At 37.9% G+C, this 19721-nt stretch overlaps 1 protein-coding gene across 14 annotated transcripts in view; it reads left to right on the plus strand.

Annotated features, from left to right (window-relative positions):
* The window catches only part of dnah7 (dynein, axonemal, heavy chain 7), a 359684-nt gene that overhangs the window by 161135 nt on the left and 178828 nt on the right, over nucleotides 1–19721 (plus strand). For all 14 annotated transcript variants that reach the window (XR_011356527.1, XR_011356526.1, XR_011356528.1 and 11 more), the window contains 5 exons: nucleotides 192–413; nucleotides 6792–6989; nucleotides 8782–8937; nucleotides 11693–11861; nucleotides 18515–18641. Coding sequence is in view for 11 of the 14 variants with exons in the window: in XM_069934600.1 (XP_069790701.1) it covers nucleotides 192–413; nucleotides 6792–6989; nucleotides 8782–8937; nucleotides 11693–11861; nucleotides 18515–18641 (872 nt within the window). In the remaining 3 variants the exon portion in view is untranslated. The remainder of the gene's footprint in view (nucleotides 1–191; nucleotides 414–6791; nucleotides 6990–8781; nucleotides 8938–11692; nucleotides 11862–18514; nucleotides 18642–19721) is intronic.

A 19721-nucleotide genomic window follows, 5' to 3' on the forward strand; every position in this document is an offset into this window, starting at 1 on the left:
TTTGCATGATTTCTGTTCTGCACCACCAGCAAACAAGTGCCAGCAAATGGTATGTAATGCAACAAATGTGTTATACATGGAAAGCACACACAAAGATTTCAGTTTCACTTGATTTATGATTGCAGAGCTCATGAGACTTGCACAGGTTCTGATCATGGATCTTTTTTTCATTGTTGCTTTTGTATTCATAGGGAATTTTTCTATTCTCATTAATTTGGTCTATTGGTGCTACCTTCATGGAGGAAGATAGATTGAAGTTTGATAAGCTTGTACGGGAGATAACTGATGGGCCTCTTACGGAAGACACAAGAACGCTATTCAACTTATTTGTCCAGGTTGATCCTCCAGCAAAACTTCCCACTGTTCCAATTCCCAAGGAGGGAATAATTTACGACTATATGTTCATTAAAGATGTATGTATAACAAAAGATCTAATTAAAGGTATAATAAGCCCATTCATTGAAATTTATAGAAAACTTGAGGAGACCATATGTGATCTTCTCATTTTCCGCATTTTTCTAGCCTTTGCATTTTTATTATGCAAAATATCTCTAAAAGCTAAAAGAGTGGATGTACCCTGAGATATCACTTTGTTCACCTCTGGGAACAGTAGAAATTCATGAGGAATGGTTATAGACTGGAAGTGGCAGAGATCGGATATGGAATATGCAAGATGGTTAAATCCAGTAGTGTAACATTTATTAATCATGGATCCAGTTAAAATGCTTATCTCCTTTTTTCCAGGTGATCCGTAAGTTGAATTTTCTTGTGTACTATTTCCACCTTTTGCCTATTGTTTAATTATAATAGGCTGTATGTTATGACATTTTTGTAGTCAGCTGGACTAGAGAATCAAACTTGATAGCTATACTATTGTAAGTGACAATCATTATTCTTTGCGCATAATAAATACTTAACTATTTTCCACTAAATTGTATTGATCTGGAGAGGGTAAAGTGCTGCTGACTGGCCCTCAGATCCTCCAGATGTTTTTTTTTGCTCCATATGACACTCCAGATGAGATCAAGTGCAGGAAAGGTGCACATGCAGTTTGCAATTTTCAATGAAATTCGGTGAAATGCAGCCTTTGTGCCCACAATTGATTATTATTTCTGTAAAATTCTGACAATTTGTATTACAGATCTATGATATGATGCAGTTGAGGGTGGGGAAAATGGGTAATTGTGCTCTAGAATATGCCAGAATTTCACAAGGAAAAGAGAAAATGATGAAAATATTCAGTAAGTCCCCTGGAGAGAGAGAAAGGGTTAACATTTCAGGAAAATTATCTTTCCTAAGATCGAAAAAGAGCTGTAAATAAAACCAGTTCTAAGGTGCAGAGATGGTGGTGGAAGAGAAGATAGGTGGGTGAAACTGGTAAAGGAAAGAGCTTCAGGGAAAGCCTGTGACAGATAGCAAATAAAAGCCATGACTCACAATGTGAAAGGAGATGTTAATAAGGAGCCAAAAATGGGTTCAGATGAGATATAAACAGGAACTTGTATCATTGTCTGAAACTAGTGAACTCTGTAATGGGTCTTGAGCTTAAACTTTCATCAGAATACATAAATAAGGTCATAATGGAAATGAGATTAGCAGAATTTGGGCATTCTTTCTTTCTTTCTTTGGCTTGGCTTCGAGGATGAAGATTTATGGAGGGGGTAAAAGTCCACGTCAGCTGCAGGCTCGTTTGTGGCTGACCAGTCCGATGCGGGACAGGCAGACACGGTTGCAGCGGCTGCAGGGGAAAATTGGTTGGTTGGGGTTGGGTGTTGGGTTTTTCCTCCTTTGCCTTTTGTCAGTGAGGTGGGCTCTGCGGTCTTCTTCAAAGGAGGTTGCTGCCCGCCAAATGTGAGGCGCCAAGATGCACGGTTTGAGGCGATATCAGCCCACTGGCGGTGGTCAATGTGGCAGGCACCAAGAGATTTATTTAGGCAGTCCTTGTACCTTTTCTTTGGTGCACCTCTGTCACGGTGGCCAGTGGAGAGCTCGCCATATAACACGATCTTGGGAAGGCGATGGTCCTCCATTCTGGAGATGTGACCCACCCAGCGCAGCTGGATTTTCAGCAGCGTGGACTCGATGCTGTCGGCCTCTGCCATCTCGAGTACTTCGACGTTAGGGATGAAAGTGCTCCAATGGATGTTGAGGATGGAGCGGAGACAACGCTGGTGGAAGCGTTCTAGGAGCCGTAGGTGATGCCGGTAGAGGACCCATGATTCGGAGCCGAACAGGAGTGTGGGTATGACAACGGCTCTGTATACGCTTATCTTTGTGATGTTTTTCAGTTGGGTGTTTTTTCAGACTCTTTTGTGTAGTCTTCCAAAGGCGCTATTTGCCTTGGCGAGTCTGTTGTCTATCTCATTGTCGATCCTTGCATCTGATGAAATGGTGCAGCCGAGATAGGTAAACTGGTTGACCGTTTTGAGTTTTGTGTGCCCGATGGAGATGTGGGGGGGCTGGTAGTCATGGTGGGGAGCTGGCTGATGGAGGACCTCAGTTTTCTTCAGGCTGACTTCCAGGCCAAACATTTTGGCAGTTTCCGCAAAGCAGGACGTCAAGCGCTGAAGAGCTGGCTCTGAATGGGCAACTAAAAGCGGCATCGTCTGCAAAGAGTAGTTCACGGACAAGTTTCTCTTGTGTCTTGGTTTGAGCTTGCAGGCGCCTCAGATTGAAGAGACTGCCATCTGTGCGGTACCGGATGTAAACAGCGTCTTCATTGTTGGGGTCTTTCATGGCTTGGTTCAGCATCATGCTGAAGAAGATTGAAAAGAGGGTTGGTGCGAGAACACAGCCTTGCTTCACGCCATTGTTAATGGAGAAGGGTTCAGAGAGCTCATTGCTGTATCTGACCCGACCTTGTTGGTTTTCGTGCAGTTTGTCTGAAACTAGTGAACTCTGTAATGGGTCTTGAGCTTAAGCTTGAGCTTAAGCTTTCATCAGAATACATAAATAAGGTCATAATGGAAATGAGATGAGCAGAATTTGGGCATTCACCGATGTCTAAATGGAGGTATTTTGCAAACTGATCACCTAATTTACATTGGAGATGTTCGATAGGGAAGAGACTACAATGTTCCCAGTGACTAAATAGCAGTAAATTGAAGGATCACTATTTCAGTTGTACAAAATGATAGAAACTATATCCTGGGAAGTAAAGAGATTAAATGGAAGAATCATTGAATTCAATGATTCATTTCCTATGCTTGAGAGGGAAGATGTGTGGAGATGTTTATTGGAGATTTATAATGGTTCAGGTGTTCATGGTGGAATTCATGCAAAAGAATATTTAAAACATGAGAATAGGTGAAGATGTATATTTGATGTTTGGATTGTTCTAGAACTATTAGAAATGAGACAGTGTTATCCATTGGATATAAACTGGTTAGGCAGTAAATGAAACAGGGGAAACTTGATTGTTGGAGCAGTGCTTGATCACACAGTCATGGGTGTACATGGAATATTGTAGGGGCTGATTACGCAGCCTTATGGAAGAGGTCCTGTCATTAAACCTCACTGATGGAATAGAAAGTCAAGGATCCAATTCCAGAGAGGACAGCAAAGACCAAAGTCATGTCATTTGGGGATGATTTTCTTTGGTTCTTTTATGTTGAAGGTTGAGCTATAGTTGATAAATAATAGTCTGATGTAGGTGTCATTGTTGTTTAGATGTTCAGGGCTGAGTGTCGGGCTAGGAAGGTGGTATTTCCTGTTGATCGGTTTTGGCAGCATGTGAATTGGAGTGAGTCGAGGGTGGTTCCTATATATTATAGAATAGTCTCCATTTGGCCATTACACAAAATGCTGGAGGAACATAGGAACATAGGAAGTAGGAACAGGAGTAGGCCAAAAAAATGGCCCATCAAGCCTGCTCCGCCATTCACTACGATCATTGCTGATCTAATTTATGACCTAACTCCACCTACCTGCCTTTTCCCCATATCCCCTAATTCCTCTATCATGTAAAAATTTATCTAACCGAATTTTAAATATGTTTAATGAGGCAGCCTCAACCACTTCCCTGGTTAGAGAATTCCAAACATTCACTACTCTCTGGGAAAAACTATTTTTCCTCATCTCTGTCCTAAATCTACTCCCCCGAATCTTGAGACTGTGTCCTCTCATTTTAGTTTCCCCGGCCAGCTCAAAAAACCTTCCTACATCTCTCCTATCCATACCCTTCATAAACCTATATGTTTCTATAAGATCTCCTCTCATTCTTCTGAACTCGAGCGAATACAATCCTAGATGATTTAATCTTTCATCATAAGTCAACCCCTTCATCCCAGGGATCAACCTAGTAAACCTCCTCTGGACTGTCTCCAAAGCCAGTATATCCTTCCTCAAATATGGAGACCAGAACTGGACACAGTACTCCAGGTGCGGTCTCACCAGTACCTTATACATTTGCAATATTACCTCCCTACTCCTGAATTCAATTCCTCTAGCAATGAAGGCCAACATTCCATTTGCCTTCTTAACCTGCTGCACCTGCAACCTAACTTTTTGCAATTCATGCACAAGCACTCCCAAGTCCCTCTGTACAACAGCATGCTGTATTTTTTCACCCTTTAAATAATATTCAGCTCTTTTATTTTTCTTGCCAAAGTGGATAACCTCAGACTTACTAACATTGTACTCCATCTTCCAGACCTTTGCCCACTCATCCAGCTTAACTATATCCCTCTGCAGACTCTCCACATCCTCATTACAATTTGCTCTTCCACTCAATTTGGTGTCATCCGCAAACTTGGCTACACCACATTTTGTCCCCTCCTCCAAGTCATCAATGTAAATGATGAACAGTTGTGGGCCTAACACTGACCCCTGCGGCACCCCACTTACCACTCTCTGCCAACCTGAAAAACCCCCATTTTTCCCGACTCTGCCTCTTGTCAGACAACCAATTTTCAATCCAGGCCAATATACTTCCCCGGACTCCACTTTCCTGCAACTTACTGAGAAGTCTTGTGCGGCACCTTATCAAACGCTTTCTGGAAATCCAAATATACAACATCAACCTGTTCCCCTCTATCCACCGCACCCATTACATCCTCAAAGAATCCTAACAAGTTTGTCAAACAAGATCTTCCCTTTCTAAAACCATGCTGCGTCTGCCTGATTGAACACTTACATTCCAAAAGTTTCACTATTTCATCTTTAATGACGGCTTCAAGCATTTTTCCAACCACAGACGTCAAGCTAATTGGCCGATAATTTCCAGTCTTCTGCCTACATCCCTTCTTAAAAAGTGGCGTGACATTTGCTGTCTTCCAGTCTGCCGAGACCTGCCCAGAATCCAAGGAATTTTGGTATATGACCATCAATGCATCGACTATAACTTCTGCCATTTCCTTCAGAACCCTTGGATGCATATCATCAGGACCAGGTGATTTGTCTGGCTTTAGTCCCATTAGTTTCTCCATCACTACTTCCTTTGTAACAACTATTTTATCAAGGCCCTCCCCAACATTCGCATCCTTAACTCCGCACTTGGGCATGCTGGACGTGTCTTCCATCGTGAAGACTGACACAAAATATTTGTTTAATGCCTCGGCCATTTCCTCATTTTTTGCTACCAGTTTTCCTTTCTCATCCTCTAAGGGTCCTATGTTAACTCTGGCCACCCTCTTCCGTTTTATATATTTATAAATTTTTTTGCTTTCTATTTCTATATTTTGTGCCAATTTACTTTCATAATCCTTTTTCCCATTTCTTATTACCTGCTTTGTAACCCCTTGTTGTCTCTTAAACTCATCAGGTTAGATAGCATCCAGAGAATGAGATGGATTGTCAATGTTTGGAGCTGAAATGCCTCATCAGGAAGCAGTGGAGACTTCCTCTGTAAATGTATTTAAGACATGGTTGGATAGATTTTTACATAGTTGAGGAATTAAAAGATATGAGGAAAAGGCACATAGGTGGAGATGAGCCTATCATCAGATCAGCCATGATTAATTGAATGGCAGACAAGTTCAACAGGCTGGATGGCCTACTCCTGCTCCTATTTCCTATGTTCTTAATGGTGTGAATTGTGGGCGCTCTGCAAGGGTGAATGCAAAGGTCGAGTGCAGACTTACCAATCAGATGTGCAATTGACACGAAAAATATAGAATGTGCTAAAGTGAAGAGCATGGAAATGCTGGATCTAATTATGTAATTTCTTCTAGAAATTAGTGCTAGTATAATTTACCTGGTTCAAGCACTAAAGGATTCAATTTGTAGTGTAGAAAGTAAACTGCCCACCATGCACATGTTCATTGGAATGAATTTGTTGACTTGCTTTTTATATTTTTGCTTAAAAACTGCCACAATGATCCAGAAACAAAGGACTGAAGTACATCTTGGAGGGCTGAATCTGAATGCCCTAAGTGGAAAGCAAATTTAGTTGCAGTCTGTTTCTGGCCTGGTTTCTTTCCTGCTTAATTCTGTCTTCTGCATGAAGGAAATATAACTGAAGAATATTATGTCATATCTTGAGGTATTCACCACTTTCATCTCCTGTTTCATGGATGTTTCATTAACTGACAGGTCATCAGATTTACTAAGATGAGCCTAAGTGTGTCAATAACCATGTCCCTGGATTGTGGATCATATGGCAAATGGGAAAACTTCTAGAACAATGCAACAGAACGGGAAATTTTATCCAAATTTGCAAAGCCATAATATTAAACTACTGGCTTCGGGAAGACAAAAAAAAATGCATTTGCTTCCAGATGAGAGCTCTTTTTTTTTTCCAGTCAATTTAACTGCTTTTAATTTAGATTTAAGTTGTTTAACTTTCTTTTCAGGGATCAGGGAGATGGGAACCATGGACTGATGCACTGAATTTTGTTCCTCCCATTCCAAAAGATGTCGAGTTCAATGAAATTATAGTACCAACCAAGGACACAATTCGTTACATGAAATTGATGAAACTTTTGACAACAAATCATAAACCTTCAATATTTGTGGGTCCAACTGGAACAGGGAAAAGTGTTTACATCATTGTAAGTGCTTTATAGCTGGTGCAAAATAAAATAATTAGTTGAAGCTCTTGATGAAGCATTTGAACTTGTTACTAATAACCTCAAATTCAAAACATAACATTCAGATTTAGAAAACGTCATTCTTGGATTGTGGTCACATTTTTGAATGAAATTAAGTTGCTTCATTAAAATGGGGAGGTGCAGTGTGCCAATCCAGAAGTAAAAAAGATTACTGAACTAAGTGGCTATGGATATGTTTTCCTGGATTAAATGGTAATAATGGTTATACTTAATTATATACTTAAATGTCCACAGAAGATGTTCCACTTGTGCCCACACCTCCTCCCTCACCACCATTCAAGGCTCCAAACAGTCCTTCAAAGTAAAGCAACATTTCACTTGTGAATCTCAGGGGTCATCTACTGCATCTGGTATTCCCATTGTGGTGTCCTCTCCATTGGAGAGACTGGATGCAGACTTAGATTGCTTTGTCGAGCACATAATCATGTGGATCTCCCAGAGGCCGACCATTTCAATTCCCCATCCCATTCCCTTGCTGACATGTCTGTCTATGATCTCATGCACTGCCAGACTGAGACCACCCACAAATTGGAGGAACTACACCTCATCTTCTGACTGGGCACCCTCCAACCAGATGGCATTTACATAGACTTTGGTTTCATTTAACCACCCCCCCCAATCTTTCCCCCATCACCTTTCACCAGTTATGTCTCTCTCCCTTTTCCCTCTGTCTCCTTTCACCTGACAAAATCAATTCTCACTTTCTCCTTATTTATTTGATGAAGATGTTCAATGATTTTGAAGACCATAGTCATGATAACTTTGGGCTATAGTTTCAGTGCATACATTACTGAGGTGTATGTCCAATTAATCTTTTGTTTTTGGTCTGGACTCTTCCTCCAGCCAGCAGTAACTCTATTCTGACATTTCCTGTTTTTTGCTTATTCCTTGAAAAAGGAAATGTGGGCAATATATCTTCTTTGAATGCTGCAAGACCACCTGAATTCCTCCAGCATTTGGATGTGTTTTTAAAACTTATGTATCAGCCAGTCTTGAGAACAGAGTAATTTCTGATGGCAGTTGGGGCAGGCAATAACCTCAAATGAGAAGGGATACTAGACAGATTAAGTAATAGCCATTTGCTATAATGTTTACTATTTTTATGTCCATATTTTAAATACCAAATCTTGTATACTACCTCAGACAGCAATACAGTTAACAGCAACATTACTATTCGATCTCATTGAAAAATTTCTGTTTTGTATGAACATTTGAAGTAATTAAATTGCACAATTTTACAGTAGGGAAGGGGGACATTTGACCCATTTATGCCTGCATTTGCTCTTAGGAATTGTCACCTGAATAGTCTCAATTTCCTGCTTCTTCTTGATACCTCTGCAAATCATCCCCCCCCCTCAGATGTTTACCTTTACTCCCTCTTGAAATTGATTGAATCTTCTTTCCCACTTCCACTAGCTAATAGTTGTGTAAAGAAAAATATTGTTTTCTCATCGCTGCTTATTTTTCCATGATTTGTGCTCTTCTGATTCTTTTCTCAGTAGAACACTTTCTCCTTATTTATTTGATGAAGATGTTCAATGATTTTGAAGACCATAGTCATGATAACTTTGGGCTATAGTTTCAGTGCATACATTACTGAGGTGTATGTCATGCTGACAGTGTTTTTCTTGTATTTTGCAATCACAATTGAAGCAAATTGGGATCCAAATAATTCTAAAATGGTGTTATAATGCTTGTATTATTGACCAATATGCTATTGAATTTTTTTCAGGATTTTCTATTAAATCATCTGGCAAAAGATGTTTACAAGCCATTGCTGATCAACTTTTCAGCTCAAACCACTGCAGCTCAAACTCAGAATATTATCATGTCTAAGTTGGACAAAAGAAGAAAAGGAGTTTTTGGTCCCCCTCTTGGCAAAAAAATGGTATGATTAAAACTTATTATCTTCACCCAGTTAGAATGTAAATAAATTGCAGAATTTATTACACCATTTACAGGTTCTATTTCAAGGTCAGAAAACCAGGACAAAATTGAGTAAAAATAGCAAAAACTTGCTCTATACAACATACTTAATGCAGCAAAATATTCTAATGCAGTTTATAAGAATATTTTTAACCAAAACTGTACATTGAGGATAACATGGAAAATTGGAAAAAGCAGCCATAGACGTATTTTTTAAAGAAGTGGATTAAAGGAGGTAAAAAGAAGACAGGAGAAATATCTGGGGAGCTTTTAAGTAGAGGATAATTAAGAGGTAATAATGATCTAATTAAAGTGTTTAATATTGTTATCGGGCAGAACAGGACAGATGTGGAGTTGATGCTTCACTGAGGACGAGGAGTCCTTTTTCAATATTTTTGATAAATTTTACAATAATAATACAAAAAGTAGAAGCCATATTTATCTAAAGATAAAGAGGTAAATATGAAAAAGGAATTATACAAAAAAAGACATAAGAAAATCTGTTACATATAAATTTACATAATAATCTTGAGAATAAGGTGTCATTTCTCAAAATGAAGGTTGGCTATTCTGGAAGGGAAGCCTTCTTCACCCAGCAAGAAGGGAATCTTTGAAATTCTCAATTCAAGAGAGCTGTGAATGTTCAGTTGCTGTGTATACTCAGGAACAAGATCAATAAGTACTTTTCTAGATGTTAAATGAACAAAGATATAAAGTTATTACAGGATAGCAAAGACGAAGTAAAAGGTCAGTAATGGTCTTATTGAGTGAGGATGCAGGATCAAGGGCTGAGTGGTCTACTCCTGCGTTTATCTCGTATCTTCAAGAATTAAAGGCGCTCAATGCCCAAGAGCTTTGAAGGATGGAGGAGGCTACAGAAAATGAATGTAAAAAACCATGGTGAGATTTGAAAACATAGAATTGGTTGACTTGGAGCCATTGAAGCATTACAGAGATTAGAACAAGAGAAACTGATCAGGAATGCATTGGAATGATAAAGACTAGTAATAAAGGATTGATGATCAGAGGCAAGCCAGAGTTGGGTGATGTCACATAGGGGAATTTTGGTGGTCTTAGTGATTGTACTTAAACTGAAACTCAAAGTTATTCATTGATATTTAGATCAGCTTGAAACGTGTTCTTGCTAGGGCTATCATGCCTTGTCTGGATTACTTTAGCACTTGGATTGTGTAATTATTCTTCCACTGAGTTCTTGGTCTGGCTCCTCTTATTCATGCACAGCAAGGATTATATTCAGAAAATTCTGAATGAATGATTGCTCCAGTAAATATCGGAAGCCACACTGTGTTCATGATCATAGGGTGCAATGTTGTAGGAAATCATTATTGTGCAGTAGTAAAATACTCTAAACATTATTTCTATGACTTCATTTTGTGCAATGGAGTGTCATCCATTCAGAATGAGAGGTAGAAAATCATTCCTATTATAATAGTCACAATACTTGATTTCCTTTTTTTAAAATCCAGTGTTGAGGCAAGTATGGTGGAGGTGGATGTTAGGTCATTTTGAGCCAAGTATGGTGGAGGTGGATGTTAGGTCATTTTGAGCCAAGTATATTGGAGGTGGATGTTGGGTCATTTTGAGCCAAGTATGGTGGAGGTAGATGTTGGGTAATTTTGAGCCAAGTATGGTGGAGGTGGATGTTAGGTAATTTTGGAGTGTGCTGAATGTCTATGAAATTTATCAGTGAGAAATCTTCATTTTCTAGTAGATGTTCATGCTTCAAGTTTCTGGTGATTTAAAAACAATAATTTAAAATATCTCACAAGGTGAAGGCTGTTATCTCCTTCAAGTTTAAAGATTGTTTTTTGTTTGGAGTTGATTGTAGAAAACTGTTTCCCTCATTTTTTGTTGTTGTTGGATGAAACACAATGAAATGGCCCTGTTGGCACTCATTGGGAGTTTTGTTGAAGGATTGAGGAGAATTTGAGAGATTTGTGTCATGAACAGTATGATAAACTCAAAATCTGATCTTCCTCCATCATCTTGCCAGAGTGAAATTTTTAGTGTTTGCATTCCCTAATGGGAACTGCTTTAGGGCTTAAGTGGCAATGTATAATGAAGTAAGTATGTGCCCCAGAGCCTCACTGTTGCTAGAGCTTGGTATCCAGGGTAGGGATAATGATGATCGGGAACATTAAAAAAAAAGGCAAAAAAGAAGAATGCACCTTTGCCTTTCGGAGAAAAATTTCAGGATTATCCCCACCTCAATAGAGACATATAAAAGATTCTTAAATAGGCACATGGATGTAACAAAAATAGACGGTATTGGGTCTGAGATAGGGAAATATGAGACTGTTGTGGAGTAGGTTTCATTTTAGGTGCAACATCATGGGCTGAAGGGCCTGTACTGTACTGTGATATTCTCTATTCAAGCTGAAGTCACTATGCAGCGATGGGCCTTTTAAGTAATGAAATAGGAAGATATACAGGTAAGGCCTGCCACTGTAGTTGTAGCCTGCTTTGTTGTCAAACAATTTGTTTGAGGAAATTTAAAGATTTCTATCAATCACATTTCACAAGCAAAGAGAATTGTACTATCATTTCCTATGTACGTATGGATTCCAGTCACATCCACTGATTGGGTTTTAGCTTAAATTCCTTCCTCAAATGCAACAAAATGTGATGCTACCTGGCAGATTTTTTTGTCTCTTTATAAGGAGGCATGATATTAACCACACTTCATTTTTATTCAGGTTGTATTTGTGGATGATGTGAACATGCCCCAGCGAGAAGTCTATGGTGCTCAGCCACCAGTGGAGCTTCTGCGTCAGTGGTTAGATCATTGGAATTGGTATGATCTGAAGGACTGCAGTATGATTAAACTTGTGGATGTACAAATTATGTGTGCGATGGGACCACCTGGTGAGTTATTTTGGAATATAAGTGTTCCAGGATTATGGTATGAATCCTATTGTAAATATTGATGAAGAATGGAAAAATAGCCTAAAAAGGAACTGATGGCAGCTTGAAACATCTTGAGAAGTGGTTTTCAAATTGCCTCCCTAAACTTACATTCCACCTTAAGCAATCCCTTTGCCATAAGTGCTCTGTGATTAGTAAGGGATTGCTTAAGGTGCTATGTGGATGGAAATAAAAAGTGAAAACCACTGTTTTAATCATACCTAATTGACTTGTTATGTGCATGGTTTCATAACTCCAAAGGAAATGGGCCAATGACAATTTTTCTCAAGTAAAATATTTCAGTAACAATTGGGTCTCGATCAGTGATTCTCAATCTTCCCTTCGCACTCACATTCCACCTTAAGCAATCCCTTTGCCATAAGTGCTCTGTGATTAGTAAGGGATTGCTTAAGGTGCTATGTGGGTAGAAATAAAAAGTGAAAACCACTGTTTTAATCATACCTAATTGACTTGTTATGTGCATGGTTTCATAACTCCAAAGGAAATGGGCCAATGACAATTTTTCTCAAGTAAAATATTTCAGTAACAATTGGGTCTCGATCAGTGATTCTCAATCTTCCCTTCGCACTCACATACCACCTTAAGCAATCCATACCAATCACAATGTCCTTATGGCATAGGGATTACTTAAGATCAAATGTGAGTTTATGGGGGGGCAGTTTGAAAACCACTGATCTAGAGAAAATAGCTGTGTCCTTTAGTGTACAATAAAAGGAAGAATGTTATCCAAATATGGAAGATCAGAAAGTCTCTATTTGAGGCACTTGGAAGAAAGGAACAATTTAAACCTCTTGTGTCACCAATGAGGACTCTGTAAACTTTGGATATATTACTTAGATCTTTTGTATCAGATAATTAATACAAGCAGGTGATAATTTACCCCAAAAATTAAAACAAAATATGCCCAAGAATCCTGATTGGTTTTAATATTGGATACATTCAACACAAGTTTCTCAGGGAATTTTCATGTCATCCATATGCTAGAACATTATTAAAGCATTTCTATAAGGATCCAACACTTGCAGATAAAACTGGGCTGCTTCTAAAATTAAATTGTGGTTGACAAATTTGTTTAGTAATTTAAAGCATAGCAAACTCTCGAAGTAGCCATGTGAAGTGTTTTAATTACAGAACTTACTAGAAATACTTGGCAGGTCAGCGTCATCTACGGAAAGAGAGAGCTGACGTTAAATGGGAAAATGAGTATGTTTCTCTTTTTCTCAGTTCTAATAGAAGGCTTATCAACCTGAAACATTAACACTTTCTTTTCCCACAGATGTTGCCTGACCTGCTGAGTGTTTCCGACATTTTCTATTTTATTTCAAGCATCTGCAGTTATTTTGATTTTCACAATTTGGCCTTCTGCTATTTCGAACTATTGATCAATTATTGGATGTTTCTTAGTACATTATATGTTCTCACTTCTACAGCAGATATTTAAATTCTAATGATCCTTTTTGAATGCTGTACTATCTTTTACTGTACTGGATTGACCTGAAGTATATTGTGACAGTTGGGAAAAAGAGTAAGTAGGATAAGAGAAAAGAAGACGTTCCACAGTAAGGACCACTTGAGGAAGGATATGTCTGTGCTGTAATGGAATCTACACATGCAACTGCCAGCAGTTGCATCACACTGATTAAAAAATGCAGCTTTTGGATTGGCTGAAAATGACAGTACATCATTCCTATATTTATTAGCCTGGAGATAGGTTTGCAAGTGCATTCTGGAGTACTTGAGTTTCTGAAGTGTCTTTTTCGTGGAGAATTGGAATCATTAACTACCTCATAAAAATTAACATCTGGAGTAACATGCACTTTTGGTATTAATAATGCATGGACAAATTTGAAATGAAACCTGACTGGAAAAAATTATTTTGGTGTAAGTTGAAAAATATTGGCTAAAGGCTTCCACATATAAATTGAAATAAAAATTTTATAACGTGCCCAATATCAACTGCAGACAAATCATTGTTGAAGCATTAAACCAGAAGTGGAAGTGTTGAGGTTCTAAATTAGACTTCGTGTGTGAGATATGCATATGTCTGGACCAACTCTCTTGTCAAAGTGAAACAAGCTTTTCAATATTCAAGGATGGAATATGAAAGTAGGTTGCAAGGAGTAATGGCAGTCCCTCATTATCATTGAGAAGATGGTGGTGGTATTTTTTTGACATACTGGAATTCATTTGTTGAAAACAATTCTTTTGCCCTTTGTATATCTAAGCCTCTATGATAGAATAATCTGGATGGGACCAAATTTATTAATGAAGTATTCATCTATCTGCTAGCCATGTACTTAAAGTTAGGGGAGATTGTGAGCAAAGTATTCAATCACATTTCTTGTGATTGTAAAATGAGGGAGAAAGCATTTGGAGCTAGGAGCTTTTATGCCAAGTACAAGCATCTGAAGAGAATCAAGCCCTGATTTTCAATTTTAAAAGTGCTTTTTGACACTGCTCTCATATAATGCTGACTTGATGGCCAAGGGAATAGCACACACCTCACCTTGTAATTTCCCCATGTTAAAGTTTGAACCAGATTCTAATGAGATTTGAAGCCAGATAACCTTGGCAGAACAGAAACAGAACTTTGATGAGCAGGCCATTGAAGAATAATGATTGATAGCACTCTCAGTAACCCCTTCCTCACCAGGCTGGTGGATACATTTTGGATGTTGTGGAAGTTATATTTTTACCTGGGCATTTTTCCATGTTGTGGGTGGATACCACTGTTGAAAATGTACTGGAACAACTTGATGGGATGAGTAGCTGCTCTGGACCCGAACTGTACAACAATATAGTTGGAGTGTTGCTGGAACCTACCATGGACACAGCCATTTCTGGGTATCACATGGAATGTATGAAATTGGCTGAAGGTAGGCTTCTGTGAGGGTTTCAGGAGCAGGTTAAAATACACCATCCATACTGCTTCAGACTGATAGTGGTTACAATCATGTAAACAGGTCTGCTGTTGTCAGGGGTGCAGGGGTGGGGATGTTAATGGAGCCATTTCTAGTTGTTAAATTGTTCATCACTATTCATAATATTTTGAAGCAGGACAGTAAAGTTTTGATTTTATTTGTTATGGAATTAGTTAAGTGTATTTATTATATATTGTTTGCTCGATTTACATGGACCATGCTTAGCTTCACCAGATTGGCATCACTTTTAATTAAGCCATGTTCCTCCTGGACTTCTATGGTTTTTGTATTAGGGATATTCCACAGCATAATTAAAATGATTTAGCGTTGCTAGATGATAAAGATATAAGTGGTAGTGAAATGAAGTGTTTCCACTGTTAATAGTATCTCACGGATCAGCTGGTGATTATCCCATACATCACAATATGTCTTCTCATTGTGAAGATCAGAGATCATATCTATCTGTACTACTCAATAATCTCTTTATCATGGTCTATTGAACACTGTGATGGGTTGACCTCTGAGGATAAACCAAAGATAAACCTAATCTATTTCCATATATTCATTGCAGAATCCCAGAATGGTGGCAATATTAGAGGAGGCCATTTGGTCCATACAGCAATCAAACTAATACCACACCCAGCATTCTCTCTCTAACCCTTTCCTTTTAAATGTTTAATTGCTCCCTTCAATTGAATGTGGCCCCACTGCAACCACTGATGGTGCATTTTAGTAATAGGTGTGTATTTTTCTCACAACATTTCAGTTCTTCTACCAATCAATTTCAGTATTTGTTCCTTGCATTTTTGACATTTATATCAATGCAAAATGTTTCTACCAATGTCTTCATGATTTTAAATGCCCTTGTTAGATCATCTTGAAAAGTCCTCCGTTACAATTAGCTTCTCCACTCTAACCACAACCAAATGTCCCTTAACATTGGAATCAATGTAGTTAATCTCTTCTGAATGCTCTCAAGCCTTTGCAGTACAGAATTCTAGAATTAAATGCAATGCTTATTTTAGAAATGAATTTGCATTTTATGAATTTTCATGACCTTTTTGATCATGACTCCTACTGCCATTGAAAAGCATGGATCTCATGTGCTTTTATAACCATTTTTCAACTTTCTCTGTGTTTTATAAGGGTGTATAACCCTTGTACATACATCCCTTGGTCTCTCTGATTTTGTATTCTTTTTAGAACTAACCTTCTGGTTTATATTATACTTTCCCATTCTTCCCACAAAAATATAACACTTCACATTCTCAGCATTAAATTTCATCCCCCATCTGCTAATTTCACTGGCCTGACTATCTCCTTGTATCTGTTACTCTTATCATCTCTGTACACAACCTCCAATCTTTATGTCATATGCAGTTTGGAAATTGTACCATGCACATCCAGTTTCATTATATAACAAAAAAAAGTCATACAACTGAGCTTTGGGGAAATTTCATTGTACAGTTCCCTCCAGTGCAAACCATTTTCACTACTACCCCTTATTACTGAGTTCATTTTCTGTGCATGCTGTTATATTCCCTTTTGTTTCATGGTCTTCAACCTTTTTTTTTAAATTTTTTTTTTCACACCATAAATCACATTAGCCACAATATACACTTTTTCTTTTTCACACATTTACAGTGACTTTTTCTCCCCCCCCCCCTCCTCCCAAGCCACCCCCCACCCCCCCCCCTCATCCATTTTAGGTATACAATCTAGGTTGCATTAATTCAGTCAGACAATGTTGTCATTCAACAAAAATACACCAGAAATTCTACAGAGTCCATTCTTTTCTTTCCTTCTCCTTCCATCAACTTAGGTAATGTTTGTCCCCGGTAGGTTTTCGCTATTGTATTTAATGTAAGGCTCCCATATTTGTTCGAATGTTTCAATATTATTTTTTAAACTATATGTTATTTTTTCTAATGGAGTACATTTATTCATTTCTATATACCATTGTTGTATTTTCAAATTATCTTCCAATTTCCAGGTTGACATAATACATTTTTTTGCTACGGCTAGGGCTATCTTAACAAATCTTTTTTGTGCATCCTCCAAATCAATTCCAAATTCTTTGTTTTTTATGTTACTTAGGAGAAAGATCTCCGGATTCTTTGGTATATTGTTTTCTGTTATTTTATTTAATATCTGATTGAGATCATCCCAAAATTTTTCTACTCTCTCACATGTCCAGATTGCATGAATTGTTGTTCCCATTTCTTTTTTACATCGAAAACATCTATCAGATACTGTTGGGTCCCATTTATTTAACTTTTGCGGTGTAATGTATAGTCTGTGTAACCAATTACACTGATTCATACGTAGCCTCGTACTTACTGTACTTCTCATCGTTCCAGAACACAACCCCTCCCATGCTTCCTTTTTTATCTTTATATTTAAATCTTGTTCCCATTTTTGCCTAGCCCCACCACCCATTTCCTCCTTCTCCTCCTCCTGCAGCTCAACACACATACTTGTTATAAATCCTTTGATTAACATTGTATCTGTAATCACATATCCAAGGTCACTTCCCCCTGGTAAACCCAAACCGCCTCCCAACTTATCCTCCAAGCAGGATCCCAGCTGGCAACATGCCAGCGCCGTATCTCCAGTTATATTGTACTTATCTCTCATTTGTTCAAAGGATAAGAATCTACTTCCTGAAAAACAATTTTCCATTCTTTTAATCCCCTTCCCCTCCCATTCTCCAAAGGAAAGGCCGTCCACTGCAAAAGGGAGCAGCTTATTCTGCGTCAATATTAGTTTTGGTAATTGATAATTTGCCCCATGATAGATAAATATTATGGCACTTGATCAAAGAGTTCATTACAAACTATTTTAATCACATTTCTGTTGTTTCTTAAAAATGTATACAAGAAGTTAATTGGACACAATTTACCTAAAAAAAAATCATTGATAACGTTCTCTTATTAATCTGCTCTTGATCAAGTGACTGCTACGTGTAGTATCTGAGTTTATTCCTGCATCCTTATTTGAAATTGAAAGTTGTAACTTTCAATTTTCTGGTCATAGAACACCAACTTTATTTTGGCAACCATGTCCTGCAAATTAGTATTGGCACTGCTCAATTATGGTTCCACAGAGCCTCTCTTGCTATCAAAACTGATATTCATTCATCCATTCTGTGGCCTTGCTACCCTGAATGTCTTGTTCAAGTAGTGCCCAACTCGGTGAGGTACTGGTTCATGGTATAATGATGATGGTGTCTGGGAAGTATTTGCTGTTGGTGGTTATGAGTGAAAGACTCAAGATGAAATTGAAGGTCATTAGTGATTGCACAGAGGGAAAATGAAAAAGACAATGTATTTGCTTGATAGGGATTGGTGTTCTGGAGTAGACACATTAAGATAGTTAAACCATGATTCTAAATAGAATCCAAGATCAAGGGAGCTACAGTATATGACTTCAGTTATGCTGCCATCTTTATGTCACCTTTTAAAATTACATTAGCCATACATCACTAATGTCCAGCTTCACAAGAAAAGCTATCAAACCAAAGTCAGTTTGTGTATAATAAAGTTATTTCATATAGAACTTGTATAAAATGAAGGGGGCATTCAGTAAGTCCCAGAAAAATAACCTTGAGCATCACTTTTGCTGCTTTAATATGAATTGTTTAATGTTATAATTAACTTATTTTATGCTTAGGTGGTGGTCGAAACCCAATTACACCACGATTCATGAGACATTTTAATACTGTGACTATTAATGAGTTTGATGACAAGACTATGAACATAATTTTCTCTCGGATCCTTAACTGGCAGTTCAGCATCAGGTATATTTTGCCATTTTAAGACGAACGTTGAATTGAAGTGGATAATTACTTTTCAATGACTTTCAGCTTTTAATTATCTCAATCTACATAGAAATACAATTATTAAAAAGGTTTAGACTAATCTTGCTTCTTTTGCTTTTTTGCCTTTATTAGTCTTTTGCTTTCACATTTTGGCTACAATTTTCCCATAATGGCAAGTTTTTGTTTTATATTTAAAATAAAAATAAGTGTTCTATTTGTGGTTTTATTTCTGGAAGAAGAAGCATAAATTCCCTCACTTGCCTATGTACTGTAACCAACATTCAGAATAAAAAAACATATGCAATATTGAGACAGGAGGATTTTATTAATGCATTTTTTAAAATGCAATTTGCATCTTCTGCCTCAAATTATTCCTCTGAATATCTGATTAACATTTCTTTTAACATGGATTGAATTGTGAATATTTGAATACCCTTTGTGCCAGAGATCACTGGGCCATGACACCAGTTCAAAGACGGTAAAATGCCTAGTTTCCCAATTTCCAAATTTCAAACTTCTTTAGAGGTATCAAAGGGTTCTGGATTATGAGGGGCAGGATCCGAAAAGATATTGCACTGACAATGAGGACCAACTTGCTTGTTTCCAGGGCTGCGGCACAGTGCTGTGAGAAATTTCACTTCACTTGGATAGGAAATTAAAACACTGTAGCTTTTTGCTTCCTTGCTTGTTCTGAACACCAGAAACCAGTCCACAGGATATATGGTAGCATGGTCTGTAAACATAAGAAATAGAAAAAAAGCAGGCGGCAGTGAAAGCAAGATCGTTGGGTTTATTTAAGACAGAAATTGACAGGTATTTGATTATTCAGGGCATAAAGGGTTATGGACAGAAGGCTGGGGAGTGGGCTGAGTGATGAGGATCAGTTCACGATTAAATGGCAGTGCAGACCCAACAAGCCGATTGGCTTACTTCTGCTCTTGTATCTTGTAAATACAAATTAAATATTACAATAATTATATTAATTTTTTAAATAAAGTGCAATGTAGAGAAAAGTAATACGATACTCATTGCACTTATTTTTGATATGTTTTTCTACTG

This window comes from Narcine bancroftii, chromosome 4, assembly GCF_036971445.1.
Source record: "Narcine bancroftii isolate sNarBan1 chromosome 4, sNarBan1.hap1, whole genome shotgun sequence".
Taxonomy (NCBI): Eukaryota; Metazoa; Chordata; class Chondrichthyes; order Torpediniformes; family Narcinidae; genus Narcine; species Narcine bancroftii.